This window comes from Anomaloglossus baeobatrachus, chromosome 2 (genome assembly GCF_048569485.1).
Source record: "Anomaloglossus baeobatrachus isolate aAnoBae1 chromosome 2, aAnoBae1.hap1, whole genome shotgun sequence".
Classification (NCBI taxonomy): Eukaryota; Metazoa; Chordata; class Amphibia; order Anura; family Aromobatidae; genus Anomaloglossus; species Anomaloglossus baeobatrachus.
In genome coordinates this window covers 737354037-737371106 of record NC_134354.1, presented here as the reverse complement: position 1 = coordinate 737371106, position 17070 = coordinate 737354037, and the positions used below count along the sequence as shown (strand labels likewise).

The 17070-nt window shown below is 51.5% G+C and overlaps 1 protein-coding gene across 1 annotated transcript in view; it reads left to right on the top strand.

Moving 5' to 3' along the window:
• The window catches only part of IFT88 (intraflagellar transport 88), a 161605-nt gene that overhangs the window by 132317 nt on the left and 12218 nt on the right, over positions 1-17070 (top strand). Inside the window, exon 24 of the mRNA XM_075337401.1 lies at positions 7924-7993. Within this exon, the coding sequence (XP_075193516.1) occupies positions 7924-7993 (70 nt within the window). The remainder of the gene's footprint in view (positions 1-7923; positions 7994-17070) is intronic.

Here is a 17070-nt window from a genome sequence, read left to right as displayed (position 1 = left end):
AACGGAGGAGAGAGGGAGATAAATCTCTCCCTCCCCCCCTCAGATCCGGCCCTCCCTCCCCCCCTCAGATCCGGCCCTCCCTCCCCCTCTCAGATCCGGCCCTCCCTCCCCTCCTCAGATCCGGCCCTCCCTCCCCTCCTCAGAGCCGGCCCTCCCTCCCCTCCTCAGAGCCGGCCCTCCCTCCCCTCCTCAGAGCCGGCCCTCCCTCCCCTCCTCAGAGCCGGCCCTCCCTCCCCTCCTCAGAGCCGGCCCTCCCTCCCCTCCTCAGAGCCGGCCCTCCCTCCCCTCCTCAGAGCCGGTCCGCCACCCCGCAGCTGAGGTCCGATCACATGATCGGACCTCAGTCGCAGTGACACTCTGCTCCTGCTGTGTTGCCAGCGTGAGCCGAGTGTCATGCGAGGATCGCAGTAGATCCCCTTGTGGCCCCGGTCTAAATGTAAGTACCCTGCCCCCTGTGTTATACTGATCTGCCGCTGTCTTTATCTGGTTTCACCCTTGCTTCGGTCTGTCTCCTGTGATTTGTGACCTCCCAACAGCTCCAGGGTTTCATGCAGCGTGCCAGAGGTCACAACTCAATACAAGTCTATGAGGGTCTCATTCTGGCTCTCATAGACTTTTATTGGGAGCGTGTGATGTAACGTCTGACAATTGACAGTCAGAAGTTACTGAATTAAGATGGGATCGTGGTTCCAATGCGGCACCAAAAAAGGCTGAAAACGCTGGAGGAGGGGTATAGCAGTAGAGGCAGGGGACTTAATTTAAAGCACCATTCCAGCGCTTGGAAAAAAAAGCCCGGTGGAGTTTTGCTTTTAATATGGATAAGAATGAGTCTAGTGAGTTACTCCCTTAGTTTATCTGCTAAAGTAGAGAAGAAAACACATTCTGCACACATAAGGACTTGATTATGTGAAAACGCTGTAAGTCATCCAGGCTTGTGCGCTGTAAACATTTTCAAGGAAATTGATAAATTGATCCCAAATGAATACAAAAATAGATAAAACTTTCTGATCCAACATAAAACTCAACACTCTCACAAAGGCAGTGTAGTAATGAGTCCGGACAAGTCTCATACAGTAGGTCTCTGCCCATCCGACTTAGGCAACTGTGTCCTAGCTTTCTATGCAATTGTTGATCTCTGTGCTTGTTCCAGAGATTGGACGGTTTCAGGCTTCAGTAAAGGTACCGTCACACATAACGAGATCGCTAGCGAGATCGCAGCTGAGTCGCGGTTTCTGTGACGCAGTAGTGATCTCGTTAGCGATCTTGTTATGTGTGACACCTACCAGCGATCAGGCCCCTGCTGTGAGATCGCTAGTCATTGCTGAATGGTCCAGGCCATTTTCTTCAAAGGCGATGTCCTGCTGGGCAGGACACATCGCTGTGTTTGACGCTGTGTGACAGGATCACAGTGACTGCTGAGATCGTTATACAGGTCGCTACTGCGACCTGTATTGTTCCTGCATCACTGGTAAGATCTGACTGTGTGACATCTCACCTGCGACCTCCCAGCGACTTACCTGCAATCCCTATCAGGTCGCATCGTTTTCGGGATCGCTGGTAAGTCGTTGTGTGTGACTGGGCCTTAAAGGTATAGACTGATTTACAGGAAAACCTGCCAAGGATGAGCTGATCATCCACGGACGTCTCCTCCCGTCAGTGTCTGTAGTGCACACATCTTCTTGACAGTTGGAACGGGAACTCCCAATGTATTTATACACTTCCAGGAGAAATTACAGAGGAACTGCCCCGAAAGATGCTTCATAATTTATTTAATTGAAAATGTTTACAAACGTTTACTATATCAGATGTCGGGAAAGCTGAAAGTTCTTCAAGAAAAGAAACCTCTGATTTTTTTAATGTTCAAAGTCACGTTGATTGCAGTGCAGAGCTCAGGGGCAGATACTAGGGGTCCGTGTACAGCAGGGGTGGGGAACCTCCGGCCCGCGGGCCGCATGCGGCCCGCCATGACCTTTTATGTGGCCCCCGGGCAGATTCCCGGGGGAGGCAGTGCTGGTGCTGTCACCGCGGTCTTGCTGCCGCCGGCCCTTTAAATCCACACATTGCTGTTTGTGCTGCAATGTGTTCTTCCGTCGGCCAGTGCCAATTGTGGGCGGGTCCACAGCAGCCTCACAGCTTCCTGCCTTGTGTGTCCGCCCCCTGCCCTCCGGAGATCAGTGCCTGCCTTCTCCTTCTGATGCAGTGTCCGGCTCCTGCACTCCGGTGATGTGAGTGCAATGCTGCTGTGAGTCCAGCGCCGACCCTCTGCTGCTATATGCCCTGACCAATGCTTTGTGCCTCCCCACACCAGTTCTGTAAACCCTCTCCCCCAGAGTTGCATGAAACTCTCAGCGCAGTGTGGCCCCCAATGTCCTGTGTGCACCCCTCCCCCAGTCCTGTGTGCAGCCCCCCCAATGTCCTGTGTGCAGCCCATCACCCAGTAGTCTTGTTTGCACCCCCCCAATGTCCTGTGTGCACCCCTCCCCCAGTCCTGTGTGCAGCCCCCCAATGTCCTGTGTGCACCCCCACACAATCCTATGTGCAGCCCATCACCCAGTCCTGTGTGCACCCCCCAGTCCTGTGTGCACCCCCTCAGTCCTGTGTGCACCCCCCAGTCCTGTGTGCACCCCCCCAGTCCTGTGTGCACCCCCCCAGTCCTGTGTGCACCCCCCCAGTCCTGTGTGCACCCCCCCAGTCCTGTGTGCACCCCCCCAGTCCTGTGTGCAGCCCCCCCCAGTCCTGTGTGCAGCCCCCCCCAGTCCTGTGTGCAGCCCCCCCCAGTCCTGTGTGCAGCCCCCCCCAGTCCTGTGTGCAGCCCCCCCCAGTCCTGTGTGCAGCCCCCCCCAGTCCTGTGTGCAGCCCCCCCAGTCCTGTGTGCAGCCCCCCCAGTCCTGTGTGCAGCCCCCCCAGTCCTGTGTGCAGCCCCCCCAGTCCTGTGTGCAGCCCCCCCAGTCCTGTGTGCAGCCCCCCCAGTCCTGTGTGCACCCCCACACAATCCTATGTGCAGCCCATCACCCAGTCCTGTGTGCACCCCCTCAGTCCTGTGTGCACCCCCTCAGTCCTGTGTGCACCTCCTCAGTCCTGTGTGCACCCCCCCAGTCCTGTGTGCACCCCCCCAGTCCTGTGTGCACCCCCCCAGTCCTGTGTGCACCCCCCCAGTCCTGTGTGCACCCCCCCAGTCCTGTGTGCACCCCCCCAGTCCTGTGTGCACCCCCCCAGTCCTGTGTGCACCCCCCCAGTCCTGTGTGCACCCCCCAGTCCTGTGTGCAGGCCCCCCAGTCGTGTGTACAGCCCCCCCAGTTGTGTGTGCAGCCCCCCCAGTCGTGTGTGCAGACCCCCCAGTCGTGTGTGCAGCCCCCCCAGTCGTGTGCAGCCCCCCCAGTCGTGTGTGCAGCCCCCCAGTCATGTGTGCAGCCCCCCCAGTCGTGTGTGCAGCCCCCCCAGTCGTGTGTGCAGCCCCCCCAGTCGTGTGTGCAGCCCCCCCAGTCGTGTGTGCAGCCCCCCCAGTCGTGTGTGCAGCCCCCCCAGTCGTGTGTGCAGGCCCCCCAGTGATGTCTGTGCAGCCCCCCCCAGTGATGTCTGTGCAGCCCCCCCAGTGATGTCTGTGCCTCCCCCCAGTGATGTCTGTGCCTCCCCCCCAGTGATGTCTGTGCCTCCCCCCCAGTGATGTCTGTGCCTCCCCCCCAGTGATGTCTGTGCCTCCCCCCCAGTGATGTCTGTGCCTCCCCCCCAGTGATGTCTGTGCCTCCCCCCCAGTGATGTCTGTGCCTCCCCCCCAGTGATGTCTGTGCCTCCCCCCCAGTGATGTCTGTGCCTCCCCCCAGTGATGTCTGTGCCTCCCCCCCAGTGATGTCTGTGCCTTCCCCACAGTGATGTCTGTGCCTCCCCACAGTGATGTCTGTGCCTCCCCCACAGTGATGTCTGTGCCTCCCCACAGTGATGTCTGTGCCTCCCCACAGTGATGTCTGTGCCTCCCCACAGTGATGTCTGTGCCTTCCCCATAGTGATGTCTGTGCCTTCCCCACAGTGATGTCTGTGCCTCCCCACAGTGATGTCTGTGCCTCCCCACAGTGATGTCTGTGCCTCCCCACAGTGATGTCTGTGCCTCCCCACAGTGATGTCTGTGCCTCCCCACAGTGATGTCTGTGCCTCCCCACAGTGATGTCTGTGCCTCCCCCACAGTGATGTCTGTGCCTCCCCACAGTGATGTCTGTGCCTCCCCACAGTGATGTCTGTGCCTCCCCACAGTGATGTCTGTGCCTTCCCCACAGTGATGTCTGTGCCTCCCCACAGTGATGTCTGTGCCTCCCCACAGTGATGTCTGTGCCTCCCCACAGTGATGTCTGTGCCTCCCCACAGTGATGTCTGTGCCTTCCCCACAGTGATGTCTGTGCCTTCCCCACAGTGATGTCTGTGCCTTCCCCACAGTGATGTCTGTGCCTCCCCACAGTGATGTCTGTGCCTTCCCCACAGTGATGTCTGTGCCTCCCCACAGTGATGTCTGTGCCTTCCCCACAGTGATGTCTGTGCCTTCCCCACAGTGATGTCTGTGCCTCCCCACAGTGGTGTCTGTGCCCCCAGCCCCGCGTGTGGTGTCTGTGCCCCCAGCCCCGCGTGTGGTGTCTGTGCCCCCAGCCCCGCGTGTGGTGTCTGTGCCCCCAGCCCCGCGTGTGGTGTCTGTGCCCCCAGCCCCGCGTGTGGTGTCTGTGCCCCCAGCCCCGCGTGTGGTGTCTGTGCCCCCAGCCCCATGCCCCCAGTTAATTAATTGCTTCACCCAATATAGCAGGGTCATTTAAACATTGATAATTTTGTGCGGCCCCCGAAGGTTGGTAGAAATTTCCAAATGGCCCCCGACAGAAAAAAGGTTCCCCACCCCTGGTGTACAGCAATGACTGGTGGCACTAATTGACTAAATATTTACTGATCCCCACACCCAGCAGCCATTTAAAAGCTTATTCACACAGGCAGACTACGCTAAATGATACACTGAGTGATCTGTAATAGATTGCTTACTACTACAGATGAACGGACCCGTGGAAGTTCAGGTTCAGCTAGCCTTTAGATAAGTTCAGCTTGGGACCTGAATTCGATCCCGAAAACAATTGCAAGTCACTGGACAGTTTTGCTTTCTGCCCACATGCAGCCATAGGCTAAGTTCACACAGGGCATCTTTTCCTGCATTTTTGGTGCATTTTTGAGGTAACCAAGATGCACCCAAATGCATGCATCGCCTTCTCCCAGCAAAGTCTATGAGATTTCTATTTTGCTGTCCACACTGGGCATCTTTTCTTGGCTGCATCTTGGCTGCGTTTTTGAAGATGCAGCATGTCAATTATTTCTGCGTTTTTGAGCCCTTCCAGTCAATAGATTTGACTTAAAAAATCATTGTGCAAAACGCAGCAAAAACGCAGTGTGTTTTTGTTGCGTATTTGCCGAGGTGCGTTTTTGATGCACTCAAGATGCACTGACAAAAAGATGCCGCGTATCAACATTTTTTGTTTTTGTTTTTTCTTTACACACTACATCCAAAAAGATTTGTTTTTATCCCCCCAGTGAGAGCAAATTCAGAGGCTGCAAGTGGCTCGCACTGAGCACCCCAATGCTTGATCAAGTGGTTAAGCATACGTACAGCACCCAAACTCCGAACACTGAGGTTTTTGTTATTTTTTTTTGTTTGTTTTTTTTTAAAGTCCGTGTTCAGTACGAACTCCGAACTTTACAGTTCAGATTCACTCATATCTACTCACTACGCATATGGTAGATTGCCATTGTTCTTGGCAGTGCGAGTTCTATTTGCACATGGACAATGCACAGTCAAGAACAATTATATGGGCAGCCTCTATGCAAGATTATCATAAATTACACGTTTCTAGGAACTCTTCTTCACGATAATCTTTCAGTGTAAATATATCTTAAAGCACACCAATCACCAGGACTTTCCTTTATATAAACTAAAGCAAGTGCTATACTGGCACTATCATGGTGATTCTATACATACCTTTAGGCCTAAGACACACGGCATGAAAATCGGAGCCAGTGGAATGAGATAAAACATTGCATTCCACTCGGACCGAAAAAACAATCGCAGCATGCTGCGGGTGCAATGCGATCCTTGTTTCTCTCGCACCCATTCAAGTCTATGGGGCGAGAGAAAAGTCGCACTGCACTCGCAGTACACCGGTGTAACACGAGTGCAGAGCGAGAATGGCAATAGCTGGCAACGGAGGAGAGAGGGAGATAAATCCCTCCCCTCCGCAGCGCTGGCCCGCCCCTCCTCGGCACTGGCCCGCCCCTCCTCAGTGCTGGCCCGCCCCCCGCAGCTGTGATCCGATCGCAAGATGGGACCTCAGTCGCTATGACACTCACATGACACTCGGCTCCCGCTGTGCTGCCAGCGTGAGCAGAGTGTCATGCGAGGATTGCAGTAGTCCCCCGTGTGGCCCCGGCCTTAGTTGGCAGATTGGATGTATACTTTCTGAAATATAGGCAAGTAATGTTACAGGAATGTACAGCTGATTGATTAGCAGCAGCAGCCAAATAGCTAATATGTGGGTTGGGTTTTGCTATCATGCCCCGGTCTGCTGTCTGTCCTCTGTAGATGCTAGACTGTATGGGCTCCTTCTAGGTATGAGTCATTTCTGTCATGTGATAGGGGCTTGATAGAAATGTAGCCCATACAATCTAGCATCTACAGAGGACAGGCAGCAGACAGGAGCGGGAATAAATAGCAGCCAAACCTGACCCGCATATTAGCTGTTTGGTAGCTGCTGCCAATCAAAAATCTGTACATTTTTGTAACTTTACTTGCCTGTATTTCAGAAAGTATACATCCAATCTCACAACTAAAGATATGTATAGAATCCACCTGATAGTGCCAGTATAGCACTGGCTTTAGGGTATATAGGAAAATCCTGGTGATTGTTGTGCTTTAGACCCTCTTTGTTTCTAGATACAAGATCTAGGGAAAACAAAAGCAATTAATCTCCTTCTAATCTCCCACCCTGAGTCGATCTGTCTGATGATGGCTACCACTGATCGGTGACTGGTCTCGGTGATACTTCTGGACTCCACTGGGTCTGTCTGACCCTATGCCCTCATGTAATGGCATTCATCCTTAGGTGTGCCCATACACAGCTATCTTAATACACCATCTGATGTACTGGACAATAAATATGTCAGTACTCCAGAATAGTATAGAAAAGAAAAAAAAAAGTTGAAAAATAAAACATCAACAACAAAGAAAACAGTTGTCTTTGTTGTGCTTTTTTTTTTTTCTTTCTCGATTTCTTGTTTGTTTTTTTTTTGCGCAAAAAGGTGAAATTAATTATATCAGAAAGGCCAAAATGAAGGTATTTTTGCATTCGGAATACAGATACATATTACGCAAAGTCCTTTCTAGAGACCAACATTTGGTTTGGAGTAATAAATCATTTACAGCATAGTCTAGATTCATCGACGTAAAAGCCAACATTCCATGGAAAAGTTATTTCCTCTGCAAATTCCCATCTAATTTCTAAAAATCTTCTTCATATTAAGTTTTGCGCAAGCGTTTTCAAGGATGTGTTCTCTTCCAGGCTGCAGAGCTTTTGCCAACATATCAGTTAGCTAACTCTTTCTTTTCTGCCATTAGTTGACATGAGGGATTCGCTGCCTTCATCGCAGGTTCTGTTATATTTGATGGGAAAAGCAGCACCGCGTGTTTTATTTTTCCCAAAAAACAGTCAGGGCGCATTGTATGTATAGGGTCACGTCACACGTCGATGTATCCACCATATAACTGATCATCAGAGGGTTCGGAGAGCCGAGGGAAATCAGAATGTTTTCAAATAATAATAAAAGATGAATGAATTCTTGGGTCTCTTTACTCTATTTATGTATTCTATCTGTCTGTATTTTGCCTCAGCATATTCTTCTTTTCCTTTGCAGCGCGTAAAATCTGGCAGAGATGGCAGTGCCCGCAGTCGAAGGGAAGGCAGAGAGGGCAGTGCGAGCAGTGGTAAGCCCTTTATATTTTTGTTTTCTGCATTACCCTAGGAGGGACGGACAATGCCGTCATATTACTCTAGGAGGCATGGACAATGCCGTCATATTACTCTAGGAGGGGACGGACAATGCCATCATATTATTCTAGGAGAGACGGACAATGCCGTCATATTACTCTAGGAGGGACGGACAATGCCGTCATATTACTCTAGGTGAGACGGACAATGCCGTCATATTACTCTAGGAGGGACGGACAATGCCGTCATATTACTCTAGGAGGGATGGACAATGTCATCATATTACTCTAGGGGGGACGGACAATGCCGTCATATTACTCTAGGGGGGACGGACATTGCCGTCATATTACTCTAGGAGGGATGGACAATGCCATCATATTACTCTAGGAGGGACGGACAATGCCGTCATTACTCTAGGAGGGACGGACAATGCCGTCCTATTACTCTAGGAGGGACGGACAATGCCGTCATATTACTCTAGGAGGGACGGACAATGCCGTCATATTACTCTAGGAGGCACGGACAATGCCGTCATTACTCTAGGAGGGATGGACAATGCCGTGATATTACTCTAGGGGGGAACGAACAATGCCGTCATATTACTCTAGGGGGAGACGGACAATGCCGTCATATTACTCTAGGAGGGACGGACAATGCCGTCATATTACTCTAGGAGGGACGGACAATGCCGTCATATTACTCTAGGAGGCACGGACAATGCCGTCATATTACTCTAGGAGGCACGGACAATGCCGTCATATTACTCTAGGAGGGACGGACAATGCCGTCATATTACTCTAGGAGGGACGGACAATGCCGTCATATTACTCTAGGAGGGACGGACAGTGCCGTCATATTACTCTAGGAGGGACGGACAATGCCGTCATATTACTCTAGGAGGGACGGACAGTGCCGTCATATTACTCTAGGAGGGACGGACAGTGCCGTCATAGGTGCCCTGGTTAGCTAAGTATCAATTCAGCAGCTCGTTCAACTTTTGGTTCTTTACCTTGCTATAAATGAGAAGGTCATACTTGTGTTTTGGGCCTGACATCTGATAAATGCTGCCCAAACCATGGATACCCTGTATCAGCCACTGTATTATACCAGCAAAGTACGTTTGATACTCTTAATAGCCGCCAAGCCGCACCGAACACTGAACGATGACGTATCCCCAACCGCTGCCCTGAACTGATCTGTCTCGGCCGATACACGCACGGAGGGAGACCGGTCAGTCACGGTTTGGGCAGCATGTATCAGGTGACAGATTCCCTTTTTAGACATTACTGAAAAAGTGTAATTATGGGAAATTATATTAGAATGTTAATTACATTTTAGTAAAGTGTGTTTTGTTTTGTTTTTCTCCATTGAAACATCTTTTACAAAAATGGAAAATGTGATTTAGACATAGGTTAAGTCCTGATAGGCCTATTTGCCCTTTTTTTGATCCTCTGTTTAGTAGCAGTGTAGCCTCAGGTTGTAGACCTGACACAGACTGGTTACTAAATGACAACCTCCTTAATAAGACTCTGTTTTATTAATTTATTTTTTATCAGAATATTTGCACGTGTTAAAGCGAATCTGTCACCAGGTTTTTGCTCCCCCATCTGAGAGCAGACAGAGACCCCGATTCCAGCGATGTGTCACTTACTGAGCTGTTTTCTGTCATTTTTAAAAAATGAATGTTGCTGCTGCAGATCTAGCAGTTATCATGAATATGCTGGACTACCTGTAGCATGCCAAGTAGTCCTGTAATGTTAATCTCCTGTTGATTACACAGTGACTTTTTATCAAAACTACACTAAGCAGCCCAGTAAGTGACACATCGCTGTAATGAGGATCTCTGCCCCTACACTATGCTGCCCTCTGATTAGGGGCAAAAACCTAGTGACTGAGGGTTTGCAGCATAAATTTATGCACCAAAAATGCAGCTCTTGGTAGGAAAAGCGCTGCATTAAATACCCAAGTTCTTTACACATTTTTAATGTAATTGTGACATGATTTTTTTTATTGTGTTTTTTTCCTATTCATCTGATTGGTATAAAGGGACTGTTTCTACATTATGCTGCTCTCAGAGGGGGAGCAAAAACCTGGTGACAGATTCCCTTTAAAAACCCTGAATTTATCAGAATGCAGAATTGAAACCTCTTGGAATCTGCAAGGAAAACAAATCTGCAGCATATCAATTCTTTCAGTGTTTCTGCAGTGTTTTTTTTTCACCCATAGAAAGCATTGAGAGTGCAAAAAAAACCACACAGCCGTGTATTTCTTTGTCGCTCTATTGGGAGACCCAGACAATTGGGTGTATAGCTACTGCCTCCGGAGGCCACACAAAGTATTACACTTAAAAGTGTAAGGCCCCTCCCCTACTGCCTATACACCCCCCGTGGGATCACGGGCTCCTCAGTTTTCATGCTTTGTGCGAAGGAGGCACACATGCACGCATAGCTCCACTGTTTAGTCAGCAGCAGCTGCTGACTTTGTCGGATGGAAGAAAAGAGGGCCCATACTAGGGCCCCCAGCATGCTCCCTTCTCACCCCACTTTTGTTGGCGGTGTTTGTTAAGGTTGAGGTACCCATTGCGGGTACGGAGGCTGGAGCCGACATGCTGCTTTCCTTCCCCATCCCCTTAGGGCTCTGGGTGAAGTGGGATCCCACATCGGTCTCCAAGCACAGGAGACCGTGCTCCGTCCACAGCCCCTGGGAATCTGCCGGACATGGAGCTGAGTATCGTCAGGGACAGGGCCCTGCTACATTAAGGTACTCTGGGTCCCCGTACAGATCGCGCACACACACCAGCATTGCTGGGTGTGTTAGTGCGCCGGGGACAGCAGCGCGGCGCGCTGGTGCTTTACTCACTGCAGCTTTGCTGAGTGAGTTTCTGTATTAGGAACTGCCGCGCCGGCCGCGGCTGGCGGTTTTTTACACTGCGGCGCGGCTGGGACGTGTGGTGCGCCGGGGAACTTCCACGCTGGCCGTGCTTATACGACGGCCGCGCTTATAAATCGAGTCCCCGGCTTTTGCGGCCTAGTTCCGTTTCGTTCCCGCCCCCAGGCCTGCCAGTCAGGGGAAGGGCGGGACGCTGGTCAGAACGTCAGCGCTGAGGGCTGGAGTCTGCTTAGCATACTCCAACCCCCCTCACTAGGCACAGTGGGACGCTAGTTTCCCGCACTTTGTCTGGGGCACGCCCACGGCCCGCCCCTCTTCACAGGACGCCGGCAGCCATTCCTGTTTGCAGTCTGAGTGGAGAAGGGACACGAGCTCTGGGAGACCCAGGCACGGGATTCTGGCGGTCACACACCCGCTTTTCAGCGGGCGGTAAGCAGCCCTCGAGGGCTCACCCCACTAGTGCCGCAGTGTTCATTTGTACTTTATGCTTGTATGCTATACATTGCATTGTACGGTCGCTATTCTTGGCTATATACCCTCCTAGATTGCTAGACAACAGCATGTCGTCCGCAAAAAGCAAAGGGGCCAAGACACAGGCTTTCTATGCTACTTGTACCGCATGTAAGGCTGTTCTACCGGCAGGTGCCACTGACCCCCATTGTGTGCAATGTTCGGCCTCTGTAGCACTTGCTCAGTCGGGGCCTCTGCTAGAGGTGGCCCAAGGAGAACCACCTGTGAACACTGTCCAGGTGACAGGGACGGAGTTTGCAGTTTTTGCTGATAAACTGTCGGTGACTATGTCTAAAATCCTGGAGACTTTGCAGTCCAGACCGGTAACTCAGACCATGGGCACTGTTGATTCAAGGCTCCCTGGTTCCCCTCTTTTGGAACACATCCGTGCTCCGGGGGGGTCCCATGCATCCCGGGGTGATGGCTCTGACACGGACGACAGTCCCAGACAGCCTAAGCGAGCTCGCTATGAGCGACCCTCGACTTCATCACACTGGTCAGGGTCCCAGCAGGAAGGCTCTCTGTTTGATGAGACAGAGGTGGCTGATCAGGATTCTGATCCTGAGACCGCTCTCAATCTGGATACACCTGATGGGGACGCAATGGTGAATGATCTCATAGCGTCCATCAATAAAATGTTGGATATTTCTCCCACAGCTCCTCCAGTGGAGGAGTCAGCTTCACAGCAGGAGAAATTCCATTTCAGGTATCCTAAGCGTAAATTGAGTACTTTTCTGGACCACTCTGACTTTAGAGAGTCAGTCCAGAAACACCACGCTTATCCAGATAAGCGTTTCTCCAAACGTCTTAAGGATACACGTTATCCCTTTCCCCCTGACGTGGTCAAAGGCTGGACCCAGTGTCCAAAGGTGGATCCCCCAATCTCCAGGCTTGCGGCTAGATCCATAGTTGCAGTGGAAGATGGGGCTTCACTTAAAGATGCCACTGACAGACAGATGGAGCTCTGGTTGAAATCCATCTATGAAGCTATCGGCGCGTCGTTTGCTCCAGCATTCGCAGCCGTATGGGCACTCCAAGCTATTTCAGCTGGTTTGGCGCAGATTGACACGGTCACACGTACATCTGTTCCGCAAGTAGCGTCCTTAACCTCTCAAATGTCTGCATTTGCGTCTTACGCGATTAATGCTGTTCTGGACTCTACGAGCCGTACGGCAGTGGCGTCCGCCAACTCCGTGGTTTTACGCAGAGCATTGTGGTTAAGGGAATGGAAGGCAGATTCTGCTTCCAAGAAGTGCTTAACCAGTTTGCCTTTTTCTGGTGACAGACTGTTTGGTGAGAGATTGGATGAAATCATTAAACAGTCCAAGGGTAAGGATTCATCCTTACCTCAGCCCAGACCAAATAAACCCCAACAGAGAAAGGGACAGTCGAGGTTTCGGTCCTTTCGAGGCTCGGGCAGGTCCCAATTCTCCTCGTCCAAAAGGACTCAAAAGGATCAGAGGAGCTCAGATTCTTGGCGGGCCCAGTCACGCCCAAAGAAAGCAGCCGGAGGAACCGCTACCAAAGCGGCTTCCTCATGACTTTCGGCCTCCTCTCTCCGCATCCTCGGTCGGTGGCAGGCTCTCCCGCTTTGGCGACATTTGGCTGCCACATGTCAAGGACCGTTGGGTGAGAGACATTCTGTCTCACGGGTACAGGATAGAGTTCAGTTCTCGTCCTCCAACTCGATTCTTCAGAACTTCTCCGCCTCCCGGCCGAGCCAATGCTCTTCTGCAGGCGGTGTGCTCTTTAAAGGCAGAAGGAGTGGTGATCCCTGTTCCTCTTCAGGAGCAAGGTCACGGTTTTTACTCCAATTTGTTTGTGGTGCCAAAAAAGGACGGGTCTTTCCGTCCTGTTCTGGACCTAAAACTGCTCAACAAGCATGTGAAAACCAGGCGGTTTCGGATGGAATCCCTCCGCTCCGTCATCGCCTCAATGTCTCAAGGAGATTTCCTAGCATCAATAGACATCAAAGATGCTTATCTCCACGTGCCGATTGCTCCAGAACACCAGCGTTTTCTACGCTTCGTTATAGGAGACGAACACCTTCAGTTCGTAGCCCTGCCTTTCGGTCTGGCGACAGCCCCAAGGGTCTTCACCAAGGTCATGGCAGCAGTAGTAGCAGTCCTGCACTCTCAGGGTCACTCTGTGATCCCTTACTTGGACGATCTACTTGTCAAGGCACCCTCTCAAGAGGCATGCCAACACAGCCTGAACGTTGCGCTGGAGACTCTCCAGAGTTTCGGGTGGATCATCAACTTTTCAAAGTCAAATCTGACCCCAACCCAATCGATAACATACCTTGGCATGGAGTTTCATACTCTATCAGCGATAGTGATGCTTCCGCTGGACAAACAGCGTTCACTACAGACAGGGGTGCAATCTCTCCTTCAGGGCCAGTCGCATCCCTTGAGACGCCTCATGCACTTCCTGGGGAAGATGGTAGCAGCAATGGAGGCAGTCCCTTTCGCGCAGTTTCATCTGCGTCCATTACAATGGGACATTCTCCGCCAATGGGACGGGAAGTCGAAGTCCCTGGACAGGAACGTCTCCCTTTCTCAGGCGGCCAAGGATTCTCTTCAGTGGTGGCTTCTTCCCACCTCATTGTCAATAGGAAAGTCTTTCCTACCCCCATCCTGGGCGGTGGTCACAACAGACGCGAGTCTATCAGGGTGGGGAGCAGTTTTTCTCCACCACAGGGCTCAAGGTACGTGGACTCAGCAAGAGTCCACCCTTCAGATCAATGTTCTGGAAATCAGAGCAGTGTATCTTGCCCTACAAGCCTTCCAGCAGTGGCTAGAAGGCAAGCAGATCCGAATTCAGTCGGACAACTCCACAGCGGTGGCATACATCAACCACCAAGGAGGGACACGCAGTCGGCAAGCCTTCCAGGAAGTCCGGCGGATTCTGACGTGGGTGGAAGACACGGCATCCACCATATCCGCAGTCCACATCCCGGGCGTAGAAAACTGGGAAGCGGACTTCCTCAGTCGCCAGGGTATGGACGCAGGGGAATGGTCTCTTCACCCGGACGTGTTTCAGGAAATTTGTCGCCGCTGGGGGAGGCCGGACGTCGACCTAATGGCGTCCCGGCACAACAACAAGGTCCCGGCCTTCATGGCACGGTCTCACGATCTCAGAGCTCTGGCGGCGGACGCCTTAGTTCAAGATTGGTCGCAGTTCCGGCTGCCTTATGTGTTCCCACCTCTGGCGCTGTTGCCCAGAGTGCTACGCAAGATCAGGTCCGACTGCCGCCGCGCCATCCTCGTCGCTCCAGACTGGCCAAGGAGGTCGTGGTACCCAGATCTGTGGCATCTCACGGTAGGACAACCGTGGGCAATACCAGATCGGCCAGACTTGCTGTCTCAAGGGCCGTTTTTCCATCAGAATTCTGCGGCCCTGAGCCTGACTGTGTGGCCATTGAGTCCTGGATCCTAGCGTCTTCAGGACTATCTCAAGAGGTCATTGCCACCATGAGACAGGCTAGGAAAATATCCTCTGCCAAGATCTACCACAGGACGTGGAAGATATTCTTAACTTGGTGCTCTGCTCAGGAAGTTTCTCCCTGGCCATTTGCTTTGCCTACCTTTCTTTCCTTCCTGCAATCCGGGTTGAAAAAAGGTCTGTCGCTCGGCTCCCTTAAGGGACAAGTCTCTGCGCTATCTGTATTTTTTCAGAAGCGCCTAGCACGACTTCCTCAGGTACGCACGTTCCTGCAAGGGGTTTGTCATATCGTCCCTCCTTACAAGCGGCCGTTAGAGCCCTGGGATCTGAACAGGGTTCTAATTGCTCTCCAGAAGCCGCCTTTCGAGCCTTTGAGGGATGTTTCCCTGTCTCGCCTTTCACAGAAAGTGGCCTTTCTAGTAGCGGTCACGTCTCTTCGGAGAGTGTCCGAGCTAGCAGCGCTGTCATGCAAATCTCCCTTCCTGGTGTTTCACCAGGACAAGGTGGTTCTGCGCCCGATTCCGGAGTTTCTCCCTAAGGTGGTATCCCCCTTTCATCTCAATCAGGATATCTCCTTACCTTCTTTGTGTCCTCGTCCAGTTCATCAATGTGAAAAGGATTTGCATTTGTTGGATCTGGTGAGAGCACTCAGAATCTACATTTCCCGCACGGCACCTCTGCGCCGCTCGGATGCACTCTTTGTCCTTGTCGCCGGCCAGCGTAAAGGGTTGCAGGCTTCCAAATCCACCCTGGCTCGGTGGATCAAGGAACCAATTCTTGAAAGCTACCGTTCTGCGGGGCTTCCGGTTCCATCAGGGCTGAAGGCCCATTCTACCAGAGCCGTGGGTGCGTCCTGGGCATTACGGCACCAGGCTACGGCTCAGCAAGTGTGCCAGGCGGCTACCTGGTCGAGTCTGCACACTTTTACCAAGCATTATCAGGTGCATACCTATGCTTCGGCGGACGCCAGCCTAGGTAGACAAGTCCTTCAGGCGGCGATTGCTCACCTGTAGGAAAGGGCCGTTTTTATGGCCCTATCACGAGGTATTATTTTACCCACCCAGGGATTGCTTTTGGACATCCCAATTGTCTGGGTCTCCCAATAGAGCGACAAAGAAGAAGGGAATTTTGTTTACTTACCGTAAATTCCTTTTCTTCTAGCTCTAATTGGGAGACCCAGCACCCGCCCCTGTTTTTTTGTATACACATGTTGTTCATGTTGAATGGTTTCAGTTCTCCGATATTCCTTCGGATTGAATGTGCTTAAACCAGTTTATTGGCTTTCCTCCTTCTTGCTTTTGCACTAAAACTGAGGAGCCCGTGATCCCACGGGGGGTGTATAGGCAGTAGGGGAGGGGCCTTACACTTTTAAGTGTAATACTTTGTGTGGCCTCCGGAGGCAGTAGCTATACACCCAATTGTCTGGGTCTCCCAATTAGAGCTAGAAGAAAAGGAATTTACGGTAAGTAAACAAAATTCCCTTCTTTTGCTACATTAAACTAACTTTATTAAACACAGTATTCTAGACAAATTAAATTTATACAATCCGCAACAAAACCTGCTTTTTGTAAGCAGCTTCTTTACTGCCAAGAAAGCAGATTTTACCTGCATAAACAAAAAATGCTGCAAAAATGCAGTGTGTGCATGTAGCCTTAGGCTGCTTTCACACATCAGTTTTTTGCCATTAGGCACAATCCGGCAAAAACCTGAAAAATCGGATCCGGCGTCTGTTGCCACCGGATCCATTTTTTCCCCCATAGACTTCTAGTAATTCCGATTGTGCCAGATGGCCTTGCGTTCCATCCGTCTTTTGCCGGACCCGGCAAAGTTTGCTTGTCCGGCGGCCGGATGGAACGCTGAGGGGAACGTTTTTTTGTCTCCGTCGAAAAACCGTATCGCGCCGGATCCGGCGTGTTTTATAATGAAAGCCCATGGATGCGAAATGCGGCAAAAAAACTGATACGGCGGCCGGATCTGTTTTTTTGAACAGAGCATGCTCCGTATCACAACGGATCCATCAAAAACTCAAAGAACTGATGGAAAAAACTGATGTAGCTGATCCGTTTTTTCGCTGGATCCGTCGCATCGTTTTTTTTCGCCGGATCGTGCCTGATGCCAAAAAACTGATGTGTGAAAGCAGCCTTAAGGTATAAGCACATGCAACATTTCCAATACACACATCCTTCAGCATAAATGCTGCCATGGTACATACGGCAGAAATTGTGCGTTC